General features: G+C 40.7%; 2 protein-coding genes across 51 annotated transcripts in view; both read left to right on the forward strand.

Annotated features, from left to right (window-relative positions):
- The window catches only part of SOX5 (SRY-box transcription factor 5), a 1,214,093-nt gene that overhangs the window by 1,120,489 nt on the left and 69,569 nt on the right, over positions 1-24,035 (forward strand). The window lies entirely within an intron of this gene.
- Positions 1-24,035, forward strand: part of C2CD5 (C2 calcium dependent domain containing 5) — an 86,357-nt gene that overhangs the window by 51,582 nt on the left and 10,740 nt on the right. For 26 of the 50 annotated variants that reach the window (XM_083401792.1, XM_083401795.1, XM_083401764.1 and 23 more), the window contains 11 exons: positions 1,215-1,403; positions 3,701-3,892; positions 4,603-4,789; positions 6,963-7,127; positions 8,057-8,194; positions 9,813-9,876; positions 14,332-14,393; positions 16,313-16,411; positions 17,342-17,431; positions 19,974-20,061; positions 21,011-21,097. In XM_083401792.1, coding sequence (XP_083257918.1) covers positions 1,215-1,403; positions 3,701-3,892; positions 4,603-4,789; positions 6,963-7,127; positions 8,057-8,194; positions 9,813-9,876; positions 14,332-14,393; positions 16,313-16,411; positions 17,342-17,431; positions 19,974-20,061; positions 21,011-21,097 — 1,361 coding nt within the window. The remainder of the gene's footprint in view (positions 1-1,214; positions 1,404-3,700; positions 3,893-4,602; positions 4,790-6,962; positions 7,128-8,056; positions 8,195-9,812; positions 9,877-14,331; positions 14,394-16,312; positions 16,412-17,341; positions 17,432-19,973; positions 20,062-21,010; positions 21,098-24,035) is intronic. The other 24 variants (XM_083401769.1, XM_083401762.1, XM_083401772.1 and 21 more) reach the window with 3 other exon arrangements.

Raw genomic sequence — 24,035 nt, forward strand, 5'->3', positions numbered from 1 at the left:
TAGTTTGTTTCAGTATTCCGGTTCTGGATTCTTTTCAGTGATAATGTCTTTTTGTGTTGTTATTTTTAATCTAAACCTTGCAGTTTTATGTTTTTTACTTTGAAAAATCACTTAGATTTTTGAAACAAATATTAATTGGCCTATAAATTAATGGAATAATTGAATAAATAAACATAGCAACAGCACTGTAGGAAGTTTCCATTACTCTAGTATTGGCTGCTGTTTCTTGTAGATGGAGCAGAACAATTTATTAGATCCTTGTATTTACAGGAGAACATAGTGCACCCTAGGGATGCAGGTGGTGCTGTGGTCTAAACCACTGAGCCTCTTGGGCTTGCCGATCAGAAGGTTGGCGGTTCGAATCCCTGCGACGGGGTGAGCTCCTGTTGCTTGGTCCCAGCTCCTGTCAACTTAGCAGTTTGTAAGCACGCTAAAAAAGTTCAAGTAGATAAATAGGTACTGCTCCGGTGGGAAGGTAAACTGCATTTCCGTGTGCTGCTCTGGTTTCGGTGTTCCGTTGTGCCAGAAGCGGCTTAGTCATGCTAGCCCCATGACCCTGAAAAACTGTCTGCAGACAAACGCCGGTTCCCTTGGTCTGTAAAGCGAGAAGAGTGCCGCAACCCAGAGTCATCTGCAACTGGACTTAACTGCCAGGGGTTCTTTACCTTTTTTTTTTATAGTGCACCCTTGCTTAGGCTTCACAACCTATGGGAGGATTTTATGTATTCTCTTGTCCCGAGATCATTCTTTGATCAGTGCTGCTTGGAAAGAAATGTCTTTTTTTTTTAAGTATGATAACTGGGTGGCCAACTATCTCTAAACTTCACAGCAGTAAAAGTTCACTCATTCAGCGTGTTTAGGAAAATATGCCAGCAACAGTTCTAGTGTATATTCGTAGAATAGAAGTGGGGAACCTTTTTGACTCAGTGGCTCAGATCTTTATCTCCCCTACGGGCCAACTTCGATTGGGTGGGTGGGATAGACACCTGCCAATCATCTGTTGATGAGAAGAGAGTGCAGTCCTGCTGGCTGCAGAGGGCTGCCTCACCTTTCCTGAATGCTGTAACTATATTCTTCACCTTGGGCTATACAGCTCCAAAAGGGTTTGCTCTGAATTGTTTTCATAATTGTTGTTTTCACTTTTACTAAATAGGATGCCTAAAAATGCATATAATCAAAAATGTGGCTTTATCATCTTCTTTTCTTTTCTGTAGTGAAGAGGTCTGTATTTTGTCTGCATCTGGCACGGCAGCTGTACTGAACCCTAGGTTTCTCCAGGATGGCACCACGGAAGTCTGTTTGGAACAAAGGTTGTCATGGCAGCCTGGCTACTTTTCCATAGGGTCAGAGAAGGGAGAGGTTGATTTTTTTCCTCAAAACCAGGATAGTTCTTCTCTATTAGGGTAGGTTACCAGTGTTACAGTACAGGATGCGGAGCCAACCACTTTACTGATTTTTCACTAACAACAACAGAAGTTGTGGAGCTCTGCACCAAATCTCTAGCCTTATTGTTTTCAAATTTCTAACAGCCTCAGCAAGGTAACACATTTGACTACTAACCACATAATGCAAATCTTTTCTTCCTCTTTGCCACTCCTTCCTATTCTGCTTCTCATGGCACACTGCATACAAGTGACCCCCTGTGTCGTTTCACTGCATAAGCTTGATGATAAATGTATCATGTGGCAATTTGCCTCTCTTGAAATATTGACAAAATTTTTTGAATGGGCATGGGTAAATTTAACTCTTTAAAAATGTCAACTAAAGTTCATGAAACGTTAGAGGTATTAAGCCTGAGAAAATCGGCTAGAGTTGATGGTATTGAAGCACAACTCATTCTTCAACTTGGCACCATCTAGTGGTTTAGGACACAGGTGCTTTCCACACTATCCACTAGGAAGCAGGCTGTATTGATAAAAAGTTTTGGCTTGAGGTTAGACTAGAAGGCAGCTCCCACTTTCTCCCAGAAGCCAGTATTTCCCCTGCCTCCCTGCAGGCCTATAAAATACTGTAATGTATACCTGTCGTTACATCATTGCATCTTGGTACATTCCCCCTCCCCCTTGTTTCCTCATCTTGCCTTGCAAATATTAGTGGATTAAACTTTTAATTAAATAAAGTACATCTTAACCCAGTTCATCATTAGGGATCAATAGCATTATGTCTGCACCTAACCATTTTCCCTCTGTGCCCTCATAAAATAGTGTATATTGTTATCCCTCCCCCAGTATATAAAAGGGTATCAAATAAATACAAAGATGGTAAGCACCACGTTTTGAATATAATATGTGTATATGCTGTTCTTTTCAGTGGGCTCTATTGCAAGAGATGTTCTTGTTTAATTTTATTTTAAAGCTGTTGTTTATACCATCCATCCCTTCCATTAGACAAGATGAGTTTGTTTCAGTGCTTCTGAAGGGAAGGTGTTTTACGTCTAACTTTTGCTGCTTGGGTTGTACCCAGTTGTTTTTATGATGAAGCTTTGATATGCAAATTGTGTTATCAGAATTCCAGTTTTTTTTATGCCGAAAGCATCAAATTGGTCCACTTGCTCAGCTGAAAAATCCTATCAGTGCAAGGTACAGCGAAGATGTGTGGTAGTTTAAAAATAAAGAAGAGGAACAAGGTGTTATATGTACAGATAACAATATAAACTACCATGTCCTGTGATTTCATTTGCTTATCCCCAAAACATATATCCCACCTTTCTGTGAAATATTCAGTGCAGAATATTTTGAGATTTGCAAACAGTAGCTCTCCATGTTCAGATTACGCTGCAGCTGTCAGAAACACGAGACAATACATACATTTAGGTGCTCCCTATTTCCCCAAGAGGTAAGAAGTAATGGGGTAGTATTATGGGTATTCTTTGGATCAGGAAAAGAATGGGTGTTCTTGCCATAATGAGTTTTATTTACAAAGATACGGGCAGAGTATAGAACAAGCAAAATAGACTCCTAGAGGAGGCAGCGCAACTGTTAATCCTGCATCAGACTCCCAAAGGGAACAATTGCACCCCAAGGTGCTTTGCCTTTTGCTGACTCACTGCTCTCATGCATTCTATCTCTGCTCAAATTCAAACTGCCAGAACCTGTTGTAGAGGTGCCCAAATTATCTGAGTGTTATGTTCGAAAAAAAAGAGCCCTCGGGGTACAGTCAGGTTTTTTTGTTAAGACAAAGCCATAGCCATATATTTGCTCATTCTAATCAAAACAGTCCATCTTATTACAGTACTGTGTTGCAATTGCCCCTCTGATTTATGCCACTTGGTTTTTTCGTTGTATTGAGCTTTTTATTCCTGTTAAGGCTGTGACTCGATAGAAGCTTGACTTTTAATATTGATAAAATCAAGTATTCTACCATTAGTTCCCATGTATTCCAGCCTTGCCTTGCATATACAAGTGCATACCTTAAAAAGGAAGGAGGGAGGAGAACAAACTTTCATACAGCGTCCCTGCCTGATCTCTTGAAGGCAATTTTGACTCACTACAGGTGACAGGTGTGTGACGGTTTACCAGCTTAATCAGTTGCAAGAACCATAAAAAGAGAACAAAAGTTGACCACCACAATGTATGGGTTCTGTTAGTGCCTGCATGGGTCAGTTTTTTTAAAAAAAAAAACACAGTAAAATACAATATTTATATTTCACAAGATGGTGTCTGAATGGTAATATTAGATGTCTCACAATCTCATTTTTTAGGTTAGAGGAAACATCACCTCTGGGTTGTGGCTTTTGCCACATACCATACGATGAGCTCAACATGCCATTCCCTGCTCACCTCACTTACTGCTGCAACTGCAGGAAGCAAAAAGTCCCTGATGTTCTTTTCACAACAATAGATTTGCCTGTGGATGCACTGGTGGTTGGGAAAGGATGTCTCATTCAAGCCAGGTATCTTTCTGCCAGATTTGCTTTGCTCCCTGTTTTGACCTCTCTGTTTGTTTTACAGCATCTGAAAGTTTCCTTTTACCAAGAGCAGGTCTACTCTAAAAAGGGAAGGCAAAAAATGAATTTTAGTCTGGACGCTTTTTGTCAAGACAAGCAACTTGTTACTCCTGACACATCATTTTTTTTTCTTACAACTTAAGCACATTTTCTAGGAAGGAGGTACCATTTAACTTGGCGATACTCCCTTCTGGGTGGAACTTGCATTTCCCCCTTTTTTAATTTGCATATTTAGTAGATAATGCTGCACATAATTCTGTTGCTGGTAAGCTTTAAAACTCATCTGTCAGACCGTGTTTTTTAAATCTAGTCCTTTGTTTTGGTTCACACCTTCTAGTTTATCTGTTAGACCTTTGCTAGTTTCAACCCATTTTACCTATAGCTTGGCATATCACTGATTGTGGTGGGGAGCCTTGGGAATCATGCTTTTATAGAATAGGGCATTTTATGGTGTCAAACTTCTTAGCCATTGCTAAGAGACTTTTCATGTAAGACCAGGCCTACCACTCTGGATAGTATTCAACTAGGTTTGCCTCATGGTAGATGCATTGAAATTAATGGAACTAGCTTAGTCATATACATTAATTTCAGTGGGACAACTCCAACTAAAACATAGTTGAACATGACCCTTTGTGTTTTACTTTCCATCCCAATAGGTTGTGTCGGCTGAAAAAGAAAGCACAAGCCGAAGCAAATGCAACTTCCATCAGTAATCTGCTGCCATTTATGGAATATGAAGTACACACTCAGCTGATGAATAAGCTAAAACTGAAAGGAATGAATGCTCTTTTTGGACTGAGGATTCAGATCACAGTAGGAGAAACAATGCTAATGGGTTTGGCAGTGAGTTTTTCTGTATTTATTTTGGGGTTCTTTTATTCCCTTTTCTGGAGAGCAATTAAAATAAAATAAAACCCACATCATGAAAACAACACCTCTATTTAAATTAGAATATCCCCATAGCTGCTTACTCCTGGTCACTGGAAGCCAGTGCAAAGAGGATTTTTTTTTTTACATTTCTTCTAGAAATTATAGAGGATCAGACTTTGACTGAGATAGTCAGGCAAAGTCTTATTGGTAGCCATTATGTTCTCTAGAAAGTGGCAATCTTCCACAACCAAGTAGTTAGGCTCTACAATCAAGCTGGCGCTATTCGGCAGTTAGGCCTTCCAAAATTATGGAGCACATGCATTCAGGCATAGTATTCTACACAAGGACATGCATTGTCCTATTTACACACATGTTATAAAGAAAGTAAAAATACATGTTATAAACAAAGTAAAAAAGAAACAAAGTATGGGCTATTTACATTTTGTGCAAGCATACGTTTTTCTTTTCATTGCAATTAAATGAGAAAAGCATTTGCTGTGCCTTAATTGAAACTTGGTCAAGCTACCAGTAAAGCATACAGAATTGACTCAGAAGGTGGGTGTATTTGGCCTACAGGCAGCCAGCTGGCCTTCCATGCTTTAAGAGAAGTGGGCTCCACAGTTGGTGAGCAGCCACCTGGAATGCCTCAATACTTTTCCATGATGGTAACTGCACAATTAAATGGATGGTACAATCTAGTCTTAGTTGTGATGCTTTTTTGATTATGCGCCGTTTAATCTTTCTTCTAAACTGCCATGGAATATGATTGAAGGGCAGTATAAACAATACCTATTATAAATAAATGATGACACCAAAAAGAGAAGGTAGTATTTAAGAGATGTATTTAGTCGATTAAATGTATTTCTGGGGATGAGGGAAGATTATTGTTTTGGGAATGGCAGACTTCAATGGACTTAAAGCTTTTCAAGGCTATAGAGAACCTGGAAAATAGCCATTGGCAGCTGGCAGAATCAGCAGGTGAACCAACTGTGGCTCTCTCCAACCAGAAATGAAGGTCATTACTTAAAGAGTCAGTCTGCATTTCCCATAGACTCCAGTCTCATGCTCTAAACTCTGTCCCCCACCCCCCGCTCCCCAAAAACACCTTCCTTCCCTTTGCAGCATCTTTCCTATATTTCAGCTCCTCCATCCATGTCAGTATATGTTCAATAGCATCAGCTCCACTCCAGAGAACTGTGTTCCTGTTGCTAAGTTCTAATACGGAAAGCAGTATGCCTCTGAATACCAGTTGATGAGAATCACATGTAGGGAGAGAGCTGTTGTCCTCACAACCTGCTTGCAGGCCTCCCATAGACATCTGATTGGCCATTGTGATAACAGGACTGATAGGCTTTTTTGCCTGATCCAGCAGGGCTCTTCAAGTTCTTAAATAATTGTTGGTAGAAACAGTCTTGCAGCCAGGAGTGGAGCATTCTTGAGTTCTCTTCACCCATTCTAAAGAACATTTGTGGGCTTGGGAGGTGTGCTCCTAAGCCCCACTGTTGCTGCGTTCACGCCCCTGCATCATCCTACCCAGTCTGAGGCATTGCACTTTGTTTTGAACTCCTGAAGAAAGTGAATGTTAGGATGAGAACTATGATCCAGCCGTTTATCTTCTCCATAGTTTTCTAATGAAAACAGAGACTTTGAGATTCAGCATTTAGGGATGTTCCTTGAAGGCTGCTGGCAGAATAAATCTCATTGTGGTTCAGGATGGGATGCATCCTGGTTAAGTTCTTAAGATGCTTTGTCTGCAGCTCCTATGTTATCTGTTGTATTTTGTATATAAAACACAAAGATGATATAAGAGCTAGGGCACTCTAGACTCTTGCAAGATCCAGCTTATATCAGTCTTTGTAAAATTGCAAGTATGAAGGCGATATCTGTTACAGTGGATGAATTTTTGTGTTGCTAATCTTTTTAAAAAGCTGAATGGATTACATGTTCTGTCAAATGGGTTTAGTGTGGAAAGCTTCCAGAAGTTATTCCAATAGTATAACATTACTAGAAAATTTGTGATTGTGAGATTCAAGTTTAAATAGTGGACATGTAACAAATAGTGTGAAATGCATGCTTATAAAGCATTTATTTAAGAAAGCATGAATATATATTGCACTTCATTTTTTCTTTGTCTTATTCTTTAAAGTCTGCCACGGGTGTATACCTGACTGCTTTACCATCTCCTGGTGGGATTCAAATTGCTGGGAAGACGCCGAATGATGCCACTTACGAACAACATATATCGCACATGCAGAAGAAGATAAATGATACAATAGCCAAAAATAAGGAGCTTTATGAGATTAACCCTCCAGTAAGCAAGGTTATGGAACAGTTCAAACAATTCTCAGTCATACACAGTTCATACCTAATCTATATCCTGTTAGCTAATGCAGAATGGATCATGCACGTGAGCAAAGAAACTTACATAGAAGGTAGCCGTGTGCACAAGTGGGGGACTCTGTAATTTGGGGGGAGGGAGGTTTCTTTTTATTATTATAATGCATATATACAAAGAGGTTTGCAAGAACAATTGAACCTTTCCTCCCCAGCCCCTTCACCCCCTGATGTATCTCAAGCCTAAATTGGTGGCTTCTGTAAAGGAGGAAGGCCAAAAGACCAAAGAACCCAGCTACACAATGTAGGTCTAGGCTTGGTTTCCTCATTTCCTGCCTTGGCTTACCCTCAGGAACCCGCAGTCTGCTCAGTTCTGTACATAACTTTTTAAACTGCAGAGCCCCAATGTCCCTTCATTTAATAGAGAAAGCATAAGTTGTAGGTGGATTCTTTAGTCTAAGAAGATGCTGGTGCTGCATCCATTAGGTTCTCAGTTGGGTACTTCGGACAGGAACAGTTAAACAGCCAAACACTTTATTGCTTCCTCGGCTCTTGAACTGCAGTATTTCTGCTTTAGGGGATGCTGCCTCTGTGCTTTTTTTTAGACTGCAGAATCCATGCACCCCTTCATCCACTGCCAAGCAAGGAAGGGAGGAAGCACCAGCAATCGAATGGTGCACTTTGAAGAAGTTCTGCGTTGCATGAATTAGGACCTGATCCATGCTATTCAACACTTCTTCAGATTGTACCTTTCAAGGTGTTGAATTTGGCCCTGATGATAAGGGGCAGCGCCTGTACTTTTTGCCTTTGTTTTGGAGGAAGGGTATAGTGGCATGGCATTTAAAATAAGCGAGATTTAATAAAATAAGGGATGCATACATGTTTTCATACCATTGTTCTGCTTAGGAGGCACCTGAAGAAATTATAGGTTCACCCATTCCAGAACCAAGGCGTACTCGGGTGCTAAGATCACAGTCTGAAAGTTCTGATGAAATTACAGAATTGGACCTGTCACATGGGAAAAAAGATGCTTTCGTCTTGGAGGTATGTTCTGTAAAGTTTAGACTTCTACATGCCTTCTGAAGAACTTAAAGGGTATAAAAATAACAAAGTTGCTAATTAAAGAATAATTTCTTGTTAAACACTAACACATCTATTGTGGTGCAAGCTTCTGTGAACTAGAGTCTACTTCATGAAGTATAATCCTTGGGGAGGGTTGGGGGTGTCCACTGTCATAAAGTATAAGATTGTTTGCCTTACACGCCTGATTTTCTATAAATTTTCATGGTAACATAACAACCCTAGGAGAGGCAACCCTAAAATTCTTAGTGACAAACTTATAGTTTAACTATCCAAAATATCAGATATGCTCTATCAGCCAAAATAGACTAGAAAGGGGTTAGTGGCCTACAACAAATATTTTTTAGCTCCTGTTTGATCAGTGAAGACCTAAGTGTGTAAGTTGTTTGTTGTTCTCAGCATTCATTGAGCTCTTCTGTTTTTTTATTTCTAGATAAGATTGCTTTGATAATTATTAACCAAAATATTGCTTTATTTGTGATATTGAAGGAATATAGCTGTTTGGAATTTTGTATTTTGGTTGGTGAAATTATTGCATCTGCTTTCTGACTAAGGTCAGAGATTCAGCTAAGGAACTTAGTAGCTAAGGGAAAAATGGAACAAAATATTTAAGGGACCTAACAGGTTTCGGGAAATGAAAACTGAAAGAACAGTCATCTACTGTCTGGTGATCCAAAAAGTTGGGAGGGGATGCCTTTTCCTCTCTTATTTGTATTTCGCTTTTATGGATAGCTAGTCAAAACTTTTTTTTTTTTTTTAAAAGGTTTTTCTAGACCATCTTTAAAAACTCTGAATTCGTTACCTCACACAAAAGTCTTAAGTAAAAACTAAGTTTGTTTTGGGCTTGTGTCTGTGCCTTCTTATTCACCCCTTACCTAACTGCCTTACCACTCTGTCCAATGTGGAGATTTGGCTGCACCAGTTAAGAAATGTTGGAGAGAGATATGGGAGGTGTTTAGTGGAGGCAGCCAGGGGAAAATGGTATCCATGTGGTGACAGTGGTAAAATAGAAGAAGGGGCTGGTTTAGCAGGTTTGTTTGCTTGCTCCCTTCCCTCTTACAGCCCAATCTACAGCTTGTGCCACTACAGATCAGGAAATAAATATTTTATAAAGTTGGCACAGCTATTCTTTATGAAATAAATACATCTTTTTTTAAAAAAGAATATGGACAGTTGTTTTATAATCATGAGCATTTAAAAATAGTCCCAAATCAATTGAATTGTCTTGAAGAGCGAAAAAACAGTTGAAATGATTTTGGCTGTGTTCATAAACACACTTTCTCTTGAGCATGTTACATTTAAATTCCAGCTCAATTTGTCCAGGGGTAAACTTAGTCGTGATGGTGATTTTAAGCCTAACTGAAGTTACCAAACATGTTTTTAGGAGCAAAAAAGCCTTGGCTATACGTATATGCATGTATATGTATATGTATATGTATACGTATATTTATGTGAATATGTATATGTATGTATCTGTATGTATATGTATGTATGTATGTATGTCATACAGTATATGCTGTATTAATCTTGATAAATTCAATTTTAGAGTGCACAACATAATTTATATACTGTCTTTTTTTAGATTGATGATACAGATGCAATGGAAGATGTTCACTCTTTATTAACAGACGTCCCTCCACCTTCAGGTATGGTAAACATTGGTTTCTAATTTTGTTGACTTTAGACAATTCTCTTCGACAATAAACTGCCGATTCTCTTCATTTGATGAAGAACCATGTAATCAGGTATATTGGACATGTTCCATGGGGGGAACCTTTACTTTTGGATTGAACTGTTACTTGCATAAAGTGAACTGAAACTGTGTGAGACATTTAATGCTATATATCTGAATCACTTTTGTTAGCCTGGACTTTAGATCGATAATACAATGCCCTCTGAAGAGGATATTATCTCAGTAAGATTTGCAGTGAATTTATAATGTAGGTCAAAATTATTACCCCCCATATTAGAGAAGTTTCTGAGGTTGAGAGATGATGGCTGCTTTAATATATATACTGTCAACCCACAGATAGAAAACCAGATTCCATTCCGGCGCTTCCCTATCCTGCTTTGGCATCTCCTAACGCAGAATGCTAGTTTGATGCTCTGAATTAATACTTCAATATTGGTTTTAAGCCTGTTTTCCTCATCTAACTCCACAGGATTGATAACCTTGGATACTTGTTAAATATTTGTCTAAAACTGGGTGGATTCATTTACAGTATCTCTCTAATGCTATCTCTTCTGGCACTGGCTGAGATAAAGGCTGAAAGACCAAACTTGCACAATCCTCAAAAAAGTGCTTGAGTCCTGCCCGGCTCTATGAGTGTGTTTTCGACTAAGTTGTTGAAGGATTGGTCGGTGCTGCAATACAATCTACCAATAAGCTGTGTGCATTTCAGTAGCCGTTGTGTGGGTGTTTGTTCCTTCAATACGGGGTTGCTTATAATGGCTGTGCCCTGATGAGGTTCCCATGTCCACAGAGTCAGATTAGAACAAGTTGAGGGTTGACTCTTTTCTGACATGCTTTGCAGCGTGACCCTGAAGGTCTGTTCTCCAAATGCTACTAATGTGACCAATCTTTTCAGTGTAGGTCTTTATGTGATTGGTCCCTGGATTAGCTCACTTTACTCGCCTTCCAACTTTTTAGGATTTATAAAATAAAAAAGAGACGACTTTCCTTTTTGTGGGCTGGCACCACAAATTAGAAACCTTCATATTACCCTGCTGAAGGGTGATTAAACATGTTCAGATTAAGGGGATCCTAGCATTGATTCAAGGTTCTGCTGGTTAAGAATCCATCCTATTATTGTTGAGCAGTTGGTTAATAAATCTGTTGTGTTCATAGAAATTGTATATATTCTTGTTCACGGGTGGCTAATCCTTTTCAGGCCGAGGGCCACGCTGACCCCTGGTGAACTCTGGGGCTGCATGTAAAAGTGGCTGTGGTAAAAGCTGCAGTTCTCAAGGCTTGCTTTCCAAAAAGCATTCCCAGCAGCTGCTTTACACTATTTTAAATCATTCATTATAGCTCATAAAATTGCATTTGTTTAAAAGGACAAATTCTGAGGCAGTCTTTCAGGGGCTCGCAAAAACCTTTTGGCATTACAGTCATACCTCGGGTTAAAGTAGCTTCAGGTTGAGTGTTTTCAGGTTGCATTCCACGGCGACCCGGAAGTAACGGAACGCGTTACTTCCGGGTTTTGCTGCTTGCGCATGACATCACGTGCATGCGCAGAAGCAGACGCGGAGACGCAGGTTGCGTTCTGCTCAGGATGCGAACGGGGCTCTGGAATGGATCCCGTTCGCATCAAGAGGTACCACTGTATAGTGTCACAGAAAGGGATCCATAGGAGCTGTCAGTAAAAAATGAAGTACAGGGGAATGGACATGTTTTGCAGGTAATAAAAAACCTTTTTGCATGGAGGACCAATTTTTTTAATTTAAAAATGCTATATTTTGGGGGTGGTCTTGGTTACAAGAAGTCAGTGTGTGTGGATATGGCCTACAGTAAATCATAGAGTAGTCTTGCATACTATTACAAACCGTGCTGACTAGCCTGAGATTGGGACAGCCATACTTGCACCCAGAGCTGGGCTGTGCTTTCTCCAGTGGAGGGTCCTTTAGTTCTGTTGCTGGAACTGGGAGTGCCTGAGTTTGACCCTGAGGTTTAAAATGCAGAAACCTTGCTGACAAAACTAGAAAGCCAGGCTGCTCTGATTTAATATTACTATGATCTTGCTTTCCTCCTCTTGGCCTGGTCAGTGGAATAAAATTTTCTACTTGGCCTGTCCAAGGGATCCATGCTGCTTGCCAATCCTTGGAGCCAATATAGATTACCCCATTCTCATCTCTGACCAGTGGTTGTGTATAGACAGTATGAGATAGCTCACTAAGCGAGGGTCTCAGTACTAGTTGGTGGGGAGCAACAATGGGAGGCTGTTGTTATGCTTTTGTGGGCTTCCCAGAGGCATTTGATTGACTGATGTTGGTAACAGGATACTTCCTACAGTTGATGGATATTTGATGCGATCCATTTGGGCTTTTCTGACGTACTTCCACAGTCATGGTCATTTCCCCACCCCACTCTCTTATCTCTTGAAACTGCTTAACCTCCAGAATTTGAAAACACACTTGTACTTTGCACTGTCTGAGGCCCTGCAGGTCCAATAACAGATGCTGCTAACTTGTACTTGAATAAACTGCTGTCCGTGAACTGTCTTTTAGGTCAGTGGACAGAAAAGGTTTCAAAGTCAAACAACTAAAAAGGGTACAGTGGGTGGGACGCTCAGCATGCTGAAATGCTGTGTTCTTCCATTAACTTATCAGTTTCATGATTTTCTGCAGTGCATCACAACTGTATAATAGCAAGATTCTGTCCTTCCCACCACTTCATAGCCCTTGAGAATAGCAGAGACAAATGGAAAATATGTGGAAAACCTTTTGGATATTGCCTTTATATTATCTTTTAGTTACAGTACTTAGTTTTATATTGGCTGTCTATAAACCGCATTGAGGACTGTCATGTCAAAATATTCGATACAAATTCTATAAGTAATAAATTCTGCACAATCACACTTCATGGGCTAGTGAGTCTACCAACAACATCCATAATAATTGTTATATTTTAGTGCCTATTTGTTTTCATTTCTCAACTTCCAAGTTGTCCACAATCTACTAGCCACTTGACACCTTTGATACATCATTTTGTAGTCCTCCCTCCAATATCGTCTTTCTTCCTTTAAACCCTTCCAGTATTTTTTGGTAGTCAGTTTCTCATATACAGGCTAGAATAGATCTATTTCTCTTGCTTCATTCCATAATGGACTTAAGAGCATTTGTGGCTCTACAAGTGCCCCCTGGTGGAATTTGTCAGCCACTATAGTAGTGCTAATGGGATTTATTTCTCATGAACACTTTACAAAGTGTATTTTGATGATTTTCTCTACAATTATGAGAACAAGAAGGTTGAAAAATATCAAAAAATTATCTCTTCTTATTCAGTCTGTCTTCAGTCACCTAGACTGAACAACTGATTGGATTTTGCAGTTGTTATTTTTTAAAGGAATATCTGACTTGCAAGTACTTTCAAAGAAACCACCTTATATTGAGTTTAACTGTTGGTCCATCTAGCTCAGTATGGTTGACACTGACTGGCAGCGGATTTCAGGCAAGAGTTCTCCATAGCGCTACCTGGAGATGCTGGGGATTGATCATGAAGCTTCTGCTTGAAAAGCAAATCTTGTGCCACTGAATCATGGCCTTTCTCCAGTGCTGTTTTCCTGCATGGTTGCTTAAAATACGTAATCCTGGCCACTTTCACAAGTGGGATGTCAGGGACTGGCTGGGCGATTAGGAATGGTGGGAGGCTGTAGCCGCAGTACCCTCTAGTGAAACCACAGAAGAGGAAGGCTCCAACCCAGGGAATGTTGGTGGCAGATGGAAGACAGTCAGAGGATGAAGGGGTGCAGGCAGAATGGTTGAATGCTGAACAAGCAACAGGCTTGAGTGAGAGGAAGAAGAGGCAGAAAATGGCAGGTGTAGGACAGACAACTGAAGGGGAGGTGGGGGCTGAGGCTGCAACAGATTCACAGGAGCCTTCTGGTCCTACTGTATGCAGCTCCCCTCCCTCATTATCTCCAAACACTTGGAGAATTTTGCATGCAGCAGAATGACAAGCCCAGAGGTTGTAGCGGCCCCTTCCCAGCAGAGTTTAAGACTGCAGGGAAAACAGCTGGATGGGTGGGAGACCCAGATCATCAGTTCTGGCAACTTCTTCAGTGGGGCCAGTCTCGCATAGGATTTTCTTGTTTGTATTCTGTTTCCTTGAATAAAGAACCAATTTTACTGCTCAGCTCTGAGTCTCCGTACTGACCTGCAGCCCTGACATTGCATTTTAAGAACTTTCTGTACTCTTACTTTTTCTAAGGATTAGCACACATATTTGTGCAGAATATTTCTGGATTGTGTTTTTCTGATATATTATGCTAATTGAAAATCTAGCTGTGAAACTACACAAAACTTGAAAGCTGATCATGTTACACAGCACCATATTAATGTTCTCTGATATTAAAAATAATACCTTTTATGTGATTTGGCAGGATTTTATAGCTGCAACACAGAAATTATGCCTGGTATAAATAACTGGACTTCTGATATACAGGTAAAGAAAAAAGCATACAAAAACAAAAATTAAATGCCTTTTCTTTCATAGTGAAATGTATAATCTCAGACCTAAATAATGATTTGTGTCTAACACAGTGTTTAGCATTCATAAGAATTATTATCCAAGTAAAAAAATTATAGGAGCAAGATCCCCCATACCATCAGTTCTTTATAAAAAATTAGGGCCCAGTGGTGGCACAATGGATTGTATCTAAAGGTGCCCTCCACTCAGAGAAGGACCATTTTTACACCTTCCACTAGAGTCCCCTTACTCATCCTGCTGCCCTCCAGATGTTTTGGACTACAACTCTTACCAGCCATCACCAACAACTGGAAGGCAACAGGTTGGGGATGGCTAAAGAGATTGTTTGGCTTCTGCAAACTGTGCTCAAGATGAAGCATGAGAACTGCTATGAAACCCACCTTAACAAATGAATGAATGGACCTGAATATCTCTCTTCAGCAAAGGTTTACAGGGCACTTTACAAAGATGCTAATAATAATAATAATACAACATAAGATCCAAACATAAATTGCAGTGGGGCCACACAAAGCAGGAAATACTGTTTTTAAAATATGAGGAGGAAAAGTATTTGGTGCCCCAAATAAAATAGTTTGCATGCCCTGCAAGCCTTCCAGGCACCACATCTAAATGTGCCTTCTTCTCCTTGGTTGCTAGCCACTTCACCTCAGGTAGAGGCATTCAAACGAGAGCGCTGATAAGATTATTTTAATACACAGCCAAGTTGCTATGGGAGTAATTACTGTTCCATTTACCTGGGTCCCAAACAGTATAGGGCATTATAGCTAAGTGCTAGCAATTTGAATTGCACTCTGAAATGCACCAGGCGCCAATATTCAATATTACTGAGGTTTTCTTCCCGATGACCAGTCTCAGTTAGTGCCCTACCAACTGTGTTCTGTGCAGCTTTCAGTTTCTGAGCTGTGTTCAAGTGTAACATGTCCCCACCCTCATCTACCAGGTTACGGTAGTCTAATTGGAGCATTACCAGAGCATGGATGACTGGCTATCTAGGAGAGGTCCCAGTTACTACTACTACTAATAATAATAAATTTTATTTATATCCCGCCCTCCCCAGCCGAAGCCGGGCTCAGGGCGGCTAACACCACTAAAATAGTACAACATTATAAAACATTATAAAAAATTAATTAAGATCAAATTGAAAATTGATGGCAACCATAACTAAAGTTTTGTAAAGATTGCCAAAGGAGGGAGTCAGGCTGCACCCTGACCAAAGGCCTGGTGGAACAGCTCTGTCTTGCAGGCCCTGCGGGAAGATGTCAAGTCTTGCAGGGCCCTAGTCTCTTGTAATAATACTACACCAGCCTAAGCTGGTGAAACGTATTATGTGCCACTGATTTAACGTGGGTCTGTTGTGACACACCTAGGAGTGTCCTCAAGCTGTGAACCTGGCGTGGGTATGAGTGTAATCCCATCGAGAACAGTTTAACACCATCAAGCAAATGAACTATTATTCCACGGAAGTGCTCATCAAGATTGAGTTTTGTTGTAGCGCCATGTGAAGTTTTTATGGAAAAATGCTAGTGGGTTTCTCCACTACTGCCCTGCACCTTCACCTCACAGATATTTGGAACCAAACCTAAAAGTTAAACTCTAAACTATGTTCCTAATCTTTCCCTTCTCTGGTACAAACCCATGGCCCCTCCATTATATAAATACATAGCACATATAGAATTTACTTGCACATACCAACACAGGTTCATGGCTCTTAGTTGTACTGTAAAATGGAGCAGACAAGTTCTATCTGTGTTAAGTCATCCTGGATTTAAAACAACAACAAACTTCATCACCTCTCTCAACCTTAATTACTTATATGGTCTGTAATAAAATTAAATTTAAATGGCAACTCATTTAATTTGTTGTTTCTGCTTTAGATGTTCACATCAGTGAGAGTCTCCAGACTTAATAATGTTACCCTAACAAACCAAACGCTCAACAAGACCTTTAATGATCTCTGTGAGAATCTGCTCAAGGTAAATGGATGGCTGCTGGAACTATGGATGTGTTTGAACTATTAAGTTTTTTTGCCCGTGGTACCTAGAATTACTTTTCTGGCACGTCTCAGTGCCTAGTTTTCTGCTTGTGGCCAACTCTGGAGTGGATTGCTTAAGCTAATACTGAATGGGGCAGTGCTGGCGAGTGGGTGGGCACAGCCTTGTAGCAAAGCGGCGTACTAGAAGGCTACTTGGTCCATTCCAACTTTAGGTCTCAGGAAATCATATACAAATGTTAAATGGCACATAAGATAATGCAAATCTACATCTATTTTCTTGTTAAGACACTAGAGTAAGTATCAGTGTATGTGATTCATTAGCTATCTCTGGGAGCCGTGGACATGGTGAAGGGATTTATGGCTGTGTTCCTTGTTCTACTTTAAAACATGAAGGGTGCTTCTCACCAAAATTACTTTTCTGAAAACCACTGACAACATACAAATCCAGTAGTAGCACAACACCTGTGGCAGAGATGGAAGATTTTTTGCACGGGCATTTCTGGAGTTTGACCAAAAGCCACACATTCAGCATGGAGTGACAAAGATTGGCAACTATACAGTAATTAGCAAAGTCATCAATGATTCTTAAATGCCACTTTAATGCCACTGTAAGAAACTGAGTCCCCCCCCCCCCCCACATACATATTTGCAATATATATCTCCAAATGTATAAATCTTTCCAACATATCTTTGCAAACCACTACAGGCAAGGGTCCAAGTATGCCAAAAACAGCATACTCAAAATGATTCACGCACATTTTAAGGGTAGATGGCAGCATCTGCTCACACTGATATAGCTGAAGCAGGGAATTAGAATTGGGTTACAAAGAAATGAAAACCAGACTTCCACCAATTCAGAGCATACTAGATACATAATATATAATATATACTAATTTCTTGTGTTCAACAGAGCCTGTATTTTAAACTTCGATCAATGATTCCTTGCTGTCTGTGCCATGTAAATTTTACAGTTGCTCTTCCAGAGGATGAATTAATTCAGGTAAGCCAGTCCATTCACCTTTTTGTATTTGAAGCTCTTCACATCAATCTGTGACAGGAGCAGACTTTGAAAAAGTAAAGCTGGTCAAGTCAGACACAGGTTATTCTGAAAGCTCCTTCCCAACCATTTAGTTTTACAATTTTGAGTTTAAAAGCTTGGCCTGCTTAGCAAACAAAGTTTATGAAGATACTTTGGAGAATGACAGTTGTAATGCTCCTTTTCACTGCTCAGTTGCTGTAGGATATGCATTCTCAAGAACGTGGCTGTTTTCGGCAAGGCCCTGGACATAGTATATAACTTTGATAATTTAAACGTGTCTCCACAGAAATGTTCATGTGGTTCCATGTAATTGCAGTGCTCGTTGCCATTTCCTTTTAAAATATGTGTGGCCATGCTGTGAGCCTATTTTAGCAATTGCTGTATTTAAATGAGAGGTTTGACTGCATTCTAACCTTTTCAGTTATTTGCATGCCCCAGAGTAAGGTGAAATCATGTTTAATTAAATTTCTTTCTTTCAACGTTGTTGTGAGGAATGCTGACAGAAACAAAACCTTACTATGATTACACTGTTGCATACAAACTGTTTTGCTATTTTAAAAGGTTTTTCAGATGGTTGTGATGCTTGTAATTGTTTTTTTTTTTTTTTTAATGTGCTGTTTTGTGGTTTGCTGCCCTGGGCCAGCTTGCAAGGAAGGCAGAGTTTTATAAAATCTCAAATCAGCCATACAAAGTACCATTGCCCTGGATAGTTATTTGCCTACCATTTTTCCTTTACACAGTCCCAGGCAACTTTATTTCTAATTATAAGTTATCAAAATAGGCTCACGCAATGGAATAGTTTGTATTGAAAGATCATTCAGTTGGATTCAGACTATTACAGTCATACCTGCCATCAGGTTCTGTTGATTTTGGGGGTGGAAGACATGGGGCTAGTGCAGTGATCAGACCCGATCCTGTCCCATGGTGCTAGTTTCGGATCTAGCAGATTCCAGTCTGTCACAGCCCCTCCCCCATTTGGGGGCTTTCTGCAGGCTGCTGCCAATCCAGCCTGTGGCACTTCTGCCCACTTGCATGTTTCTCAGGCAGAACAGAGAGTTCCCTGCCAGTGGAGTAACACTGGCATCACTCCACCAGTGGAAACTAGCAGGGCTTGGTAGAGGAGACCTCTGTCCAGTGCACACAAACCCTAAAAAGAAGGCAAGATCAATTGCAACCTTAGGTCGGATCCAATCCATAGTGATTAGGTTATGATGTTCCGTAAAAGTTTTTGAATTCAAACCTGTCTTGCACCCACTGCACCTGAAATGAGAGTCCAGGATTGGCAAGGCATAGGACAAATATCACCCAATTGGACAGCCTGCCTGCTGCCCAGTATTTCTCTCCCCAGCCCCACCAGCTGTGGAATGCTCATAGGAGTCCCCTGGCATCAGGGGTTCACCCTGACGTGGGCCGTTTTCAGGAAGGCCTCATCCAAGAACCTGGATGGTTGATGGGCAACCCTGCCCCTAAGCTGGGGCCAAGGCCTAATCGGTGCCCCCAATATTCCTTAGCCACCGCCCCACCCCCCGTGTAACTGCTGTTCCTTCCGAGTGCCCTTCACCCACCAACAGATGTTCTGGCAATAAAAATGCCAGAAAACATCCTGACTGATGAGGAAGGCAATAAAATCCCCCTCAAACAGCTAAAAATGTGGAGGGTAACTAGTGACAGCTGATGCCCATAGCAAGAGTGTGCAACAGAGGGAAGGTGAGCAGGGAAATCACCTCCAACACTAATGTGTCTCTGTGTGGCATGTCCAGTATTTAAATACTTGGTGTGGTCCACAGACGCAAAGTTCTGGTTCATGGCAAGTCTCTGTCCCCCAGGCAGTCAAATGAGCTTGGATTGGCACCCAGTGAGGGCCAATGGAGGTGCACTTCCTAACACCTCTTCTCCTTCACCCTTGAGCATGCCATCTGCTGAGATCAGCAAGTGAAGATTTCCGTTAACCACCAGTTAAGAAAAATGCCATGGTTAAGTTAAAATGCCATGGTTAAGTTAAAAAGCAAAGTGTGAAGGTTTGCACAATGTGAGTCTGTATATCTCCCCAAAGTGTAAGGTAAAGGGACCTCTGACCATTAGGTCCAGTTGTGACCGACTCTGGGGTTGCAGTGCTCATCTCGCTCTATAGGCGAGGGAGCCGGCATTTGTCTGCAGACAGCTTCTGGGTCATGTGGCCAGCATGACTAAGTCGCTTCTGGCGAACCAGAGCAGCACACGGAAACGCCGTTTACCTTCCTGCCGGAGCGGTACCTATTTATCTACTTGCACTTTGACGTGCTTTCGAACTGCTAAGTTGGCAGGAGCAGGGACTGAGCAACAGGAGCTCACTCCGTCGCGGGGATTCGAACTGCCGAACTTCTGATTGGCGAATCCTAGGCTCTGTGGTTTAACCCACAGCGCCACCCGCATCCCTTGCCCAAAGTGTAGATGGGGTTCATTTTAAACTTTGAAATAAAGTCTAAGGAATAAAAACCTGACAACGTTATATTTACAATTGCAGGTCACTGTTACAGCAGTTGCAATAACATTTGACAAACACCAAGCTTTGCAAGCAGCTAAAACGCCTGCAGAAAAAACATTACAAAGAGGTAAACACATTGAGGAACTTAAAACTGTCAGCTCTTGCCTTTTATGTGTGCTATAATTGTTCATTGTCACAGCCATCTCAGGATGTCCATTCATTTAATTGGGCCTAAGTGGGTGTCATTAGGTGCAGCACTGCAGCCTAGACACCCTTTCCTAATGTTGCTGCAACATATTTCATCTTTAAAATTGTTACGATCAAGCAGCTTTTATCATTCTCAGGTTTGCTTTTAACCACTTCTTGCAGGCTGTGGCATGTTTCACAAGCAAGCGAAACAATCATACATTTATGCTGCTCACACACACACTGGGATGGTGATGATGCATGCAGATGCTGGGGGTGGATTGAAACTCTAATGTTTTTAATTCCATGCCTTGATTAAGATTGATTAATTTAATTGTAGTGTGTGCAGTGGCTTACAGGGTGTGAGTCTGAGAGTAAACTGCATTAAAGTGCCCTGTGTTCATGCCTCTGGGGAATAGAATTAACATCAACTGAAGCAATACCTGTGGGTAACCTTATGGCGTGATTTCTCAATTTGACCGGTGATTTTTCCAGAGGGGCACAGGTCTTCAGGGCATATTTAGAAGCTGCTGGTACTACTTAATCAGTTAAGTGAACTGTAGTTATTAGTGAACATCTCTTTGCTTTCCACTACAGTGGATTGCTAAGGAAGTTGTCCTGTTATCACAATGACTTCTGACTGTGCAGCAGGTCATCTTCTTTTCTCCCCAGAGGAAATCCAGAATAGATTGGGGGAGCAGAAGAGAGGCAGAGGAAGTCCCATTGTGCAGGCAGAAGTCCTTGCACTAAAGGGACAATTTCATTGGATACAACCAAGTCTGTGGGTTTTTTTGTTTTGTTTGTGTAGGTAGGTATATGTGGATTTTGTAAAGGAGAAATAAATTAATGTTTTTGTGCCTTTCTTCTTCTTTTGTTGTATTTGTTGCCAGCTTCTACAGACAATGAAGAACAGCTACAGTTTACCATGGAGCTTTCTTCTGATCCTCATGCTCCCCAGCAATTCTCGCCAGCAAAAGGTTGGTTAAAGAAAAAGGCCATATGCTTATCTTCCTGTGTTCCATCCACTTGCTCCTTTTTTGTTTGTCAACCTTAGAAGTAGCCCGGCTACGCAATGCAAGTTTTTTGTTTGCCAAAAAGACTTCATCCTCCGGATATGTGAGGAGGGCGAAACAAAATGTTCTTAATATGTCTGCTGTGCAGTCTCTTTTTAAAAACAGGGTGGCTGCTGCTGAAGAGGGAGCAAATGAACAGGAACAACTTGCGCTTCTTTTACTGCTCTTCTGATGCTGCTTTGAGCTGCTGCCAAACAGCCATTCTAGTCTAGAGACAGCTGCATTTCGGAAAAGTATGAGGTGGTTCATCGAACTACAAAATGTGCTCTGAAGCAATGGGTTTTGCTGAGTCTGAATCAAGTCTTTTTGGAATTTTAAGAATTGTAAATATTGTAGATTATTTCTCTTGGAGAGGCAGATATAACTAACAATGCGCCGTGCCAGGTATTTTCCAAAGGAAAGGAAATGTTCCACCACCCTCATCCTAAATCAGACTTCCTCAAACTCATCCCTCCAGATGTTTTTGGCCTACGACTCCCCTGATCCCTAGCTAGCAGGACCAGTGGTCAGGGATGATGGGAATTGTAGTCTCAAAAACATCTAGAGGGCCATGTTTGAGGAAACCTGTCCTAAATCTTTATCCTAATACAGAGGTTGTAGACTTCACGGTGGGGAGCCACAAAATGATTAATCCAAACTAGGGAGATGAGGCAAAGTATGTGATTTGGCATAAGTGCAGAGTAATGATCGCTGGAATAAATATTCCAAATTTTGCATTAAACTGATGAGGTCTAAACAGGTAACTACCTAGAAAAAGAGATATTAGCATTGCATTGGAAAGCTAATTTGAAATGCTATATCTTGTGAAAGTGTTTTGCTACTCAAGTCAACACAGCACATCTGTAAAGTGGTCAAACGTATAACGCTATACATGTCTGTTGTGAAGCAAGTCCCAGTCATTTCAGTGGGCTTACTTCAAGGTAAGTGGGCATAGAATTGCAGCCCGAATCAACAAAGAGTCTTGTGATACATTAAAAGATGAACAGTTTTATCATGGTGTAGGTGTTTGTGGCAAGAGCCTACTTTGTTGGATATATGAGGTTCCATCCTGTTGAAAGGTGTATGTTCAACAAATGAACTTCAAAGAGAGGCTCCAGCAGGAAAGTGCTGAATGAGAACTTAATCAGTTAATTTTATGTGAAGAAAATGTATTTTTGCTTATTAATTATTGTGAATAATAACATTTAGTCTGTTACAGATTTTAAATACTGTATTTGTTATGAATTTTAGTTGTATGGATTTTATTGTTGTAGCTTGCTTTGATAACTTTTTTTGGTATAAGGCAACAAAATAATTTTCTCCATCTGGACTTGACTAGATCTGTTCTACCACAGTTAATTAATGCAGGATATGTGACCACCAATTTCTGCTCTTGTGAATGGTCACTATGCTTTATGAAACAAGACTCATTTTGTTTTTACTACAACATCAGGAGTGTAATTAGGGAGTGTCCCAGAGACCCGAATCCCACAAGATGCCCGGAGTCTTCCAAAGTGCAATGCCCAGGAGACCACAGCCAACCACCACCCTAATTTCCCCAGAGGCTCTTGTTTTAATTTTAATATGTATATAAGCAGCCCATAGCTCAGAATAAGCCCTGACAGGTAAACTTTGCTTCCTGCCCCTTGGAATGTGAGCCTATATTTGCATGTACATATATTGGAAATTTGTGTCATAAGCCTGTGCCCCAAGTCTTTTAAGTACCTAACAATGCTCCTGTGCAACTGATTAACATGGCTATCCTCTGGAAACACTTATCCCTAAATTCAGTTTTAACAGATTATGCTAGGTCATTGCCAAGTGAGGTAATTACACAGTTAGTGTCTCGAGGAAGCTTCTGGAGCACCGCACTATTCACCACATAAATACTTCGACAAATCTATCCTGTTCCTGAGTTTCTGTTTACCAAACCACCCTCCTCTTCTTTCTACAAATCAGAATCTTCTGGAATTCCATGCCTTTCACTGTGTAAACTTAGCCTTCTTGCAGGGTTTCACTGTTGTTAACTTACTTGGCTTATTCTTTTCCAAAGATTAGTAGGAGACCCTATTTGTAAAATAACTGCTGGCCAGTAGAGGGTAGTCTACTCCCTTGCCAGCAAACAGTGTGTTTAACATTAACCATGGATGGTCTGTGAAACGCAGCAAGCATTTATGTGAGATCATCAAGGTTCGTATCAACGCCTCCCATTCCCTAAAGATAATTCTTTCTTTTGGAAAGATCTGTAGTTGATTTATGATTCATAATTTACTTGCGCTCCTGTGAGAACTTAATTATTAAGTTCATTTACACTTCAGGCAAAATAATAGATCAACAAAGCAAACATTTATTACGTTCTCACTAAATCCCCCCACAGAGTTCAGTGTTAATGTAATGGTGCTAAAGGGGTATATTCAGCTTACGAATAAAATTCCTGCCTGATCAGGTTCTGTTTTTTAAATTTCTATAACGAAAACACAGCTTGGACAATTGCCTGCCTGCCTTCCATAAGGTCTTGGGATATTGTTTTACGTTACCATAATACTTAGGTCCTGTTTTTTTCTGCGTTTTGACTAACAGCCTGCTGCCCTCCCTGCTTTCTCCCAGCAGCTTTGAGGCAAACTTGCATCATTACAAAAGGATCAGGGAGCTTCTGCATACAAATAAGCATGTTGTTGCCTAGTTAAAGCATTATGTTCTGCATGTAGTAAAGTATGCAGGGAAGAAGGCTAGTGTGCATAAGCCCTGTTACACATTTCTGCTATATTCTTGGCGAAAAGTAGCATGTGAACAGGCCCTGTATCTCTAAAACAGAGAGACCTTAACCTGAGTAATGCTGTTTAAGTTGTACTATATACATTGT

Source organism: Podarcis tiliguerta, assembly GCF_965153285.1.
Source record: "Podarcis tiliguerta genome assembly, chromosome: 10".
Classification (NCBI taxonomy): domain Eukaryota; kingdom Metazoa; phylum Chordata; class Lepidosauria; order Squamata; family Lacertidae; genus Podarcis; species Podarcis tiliguerta.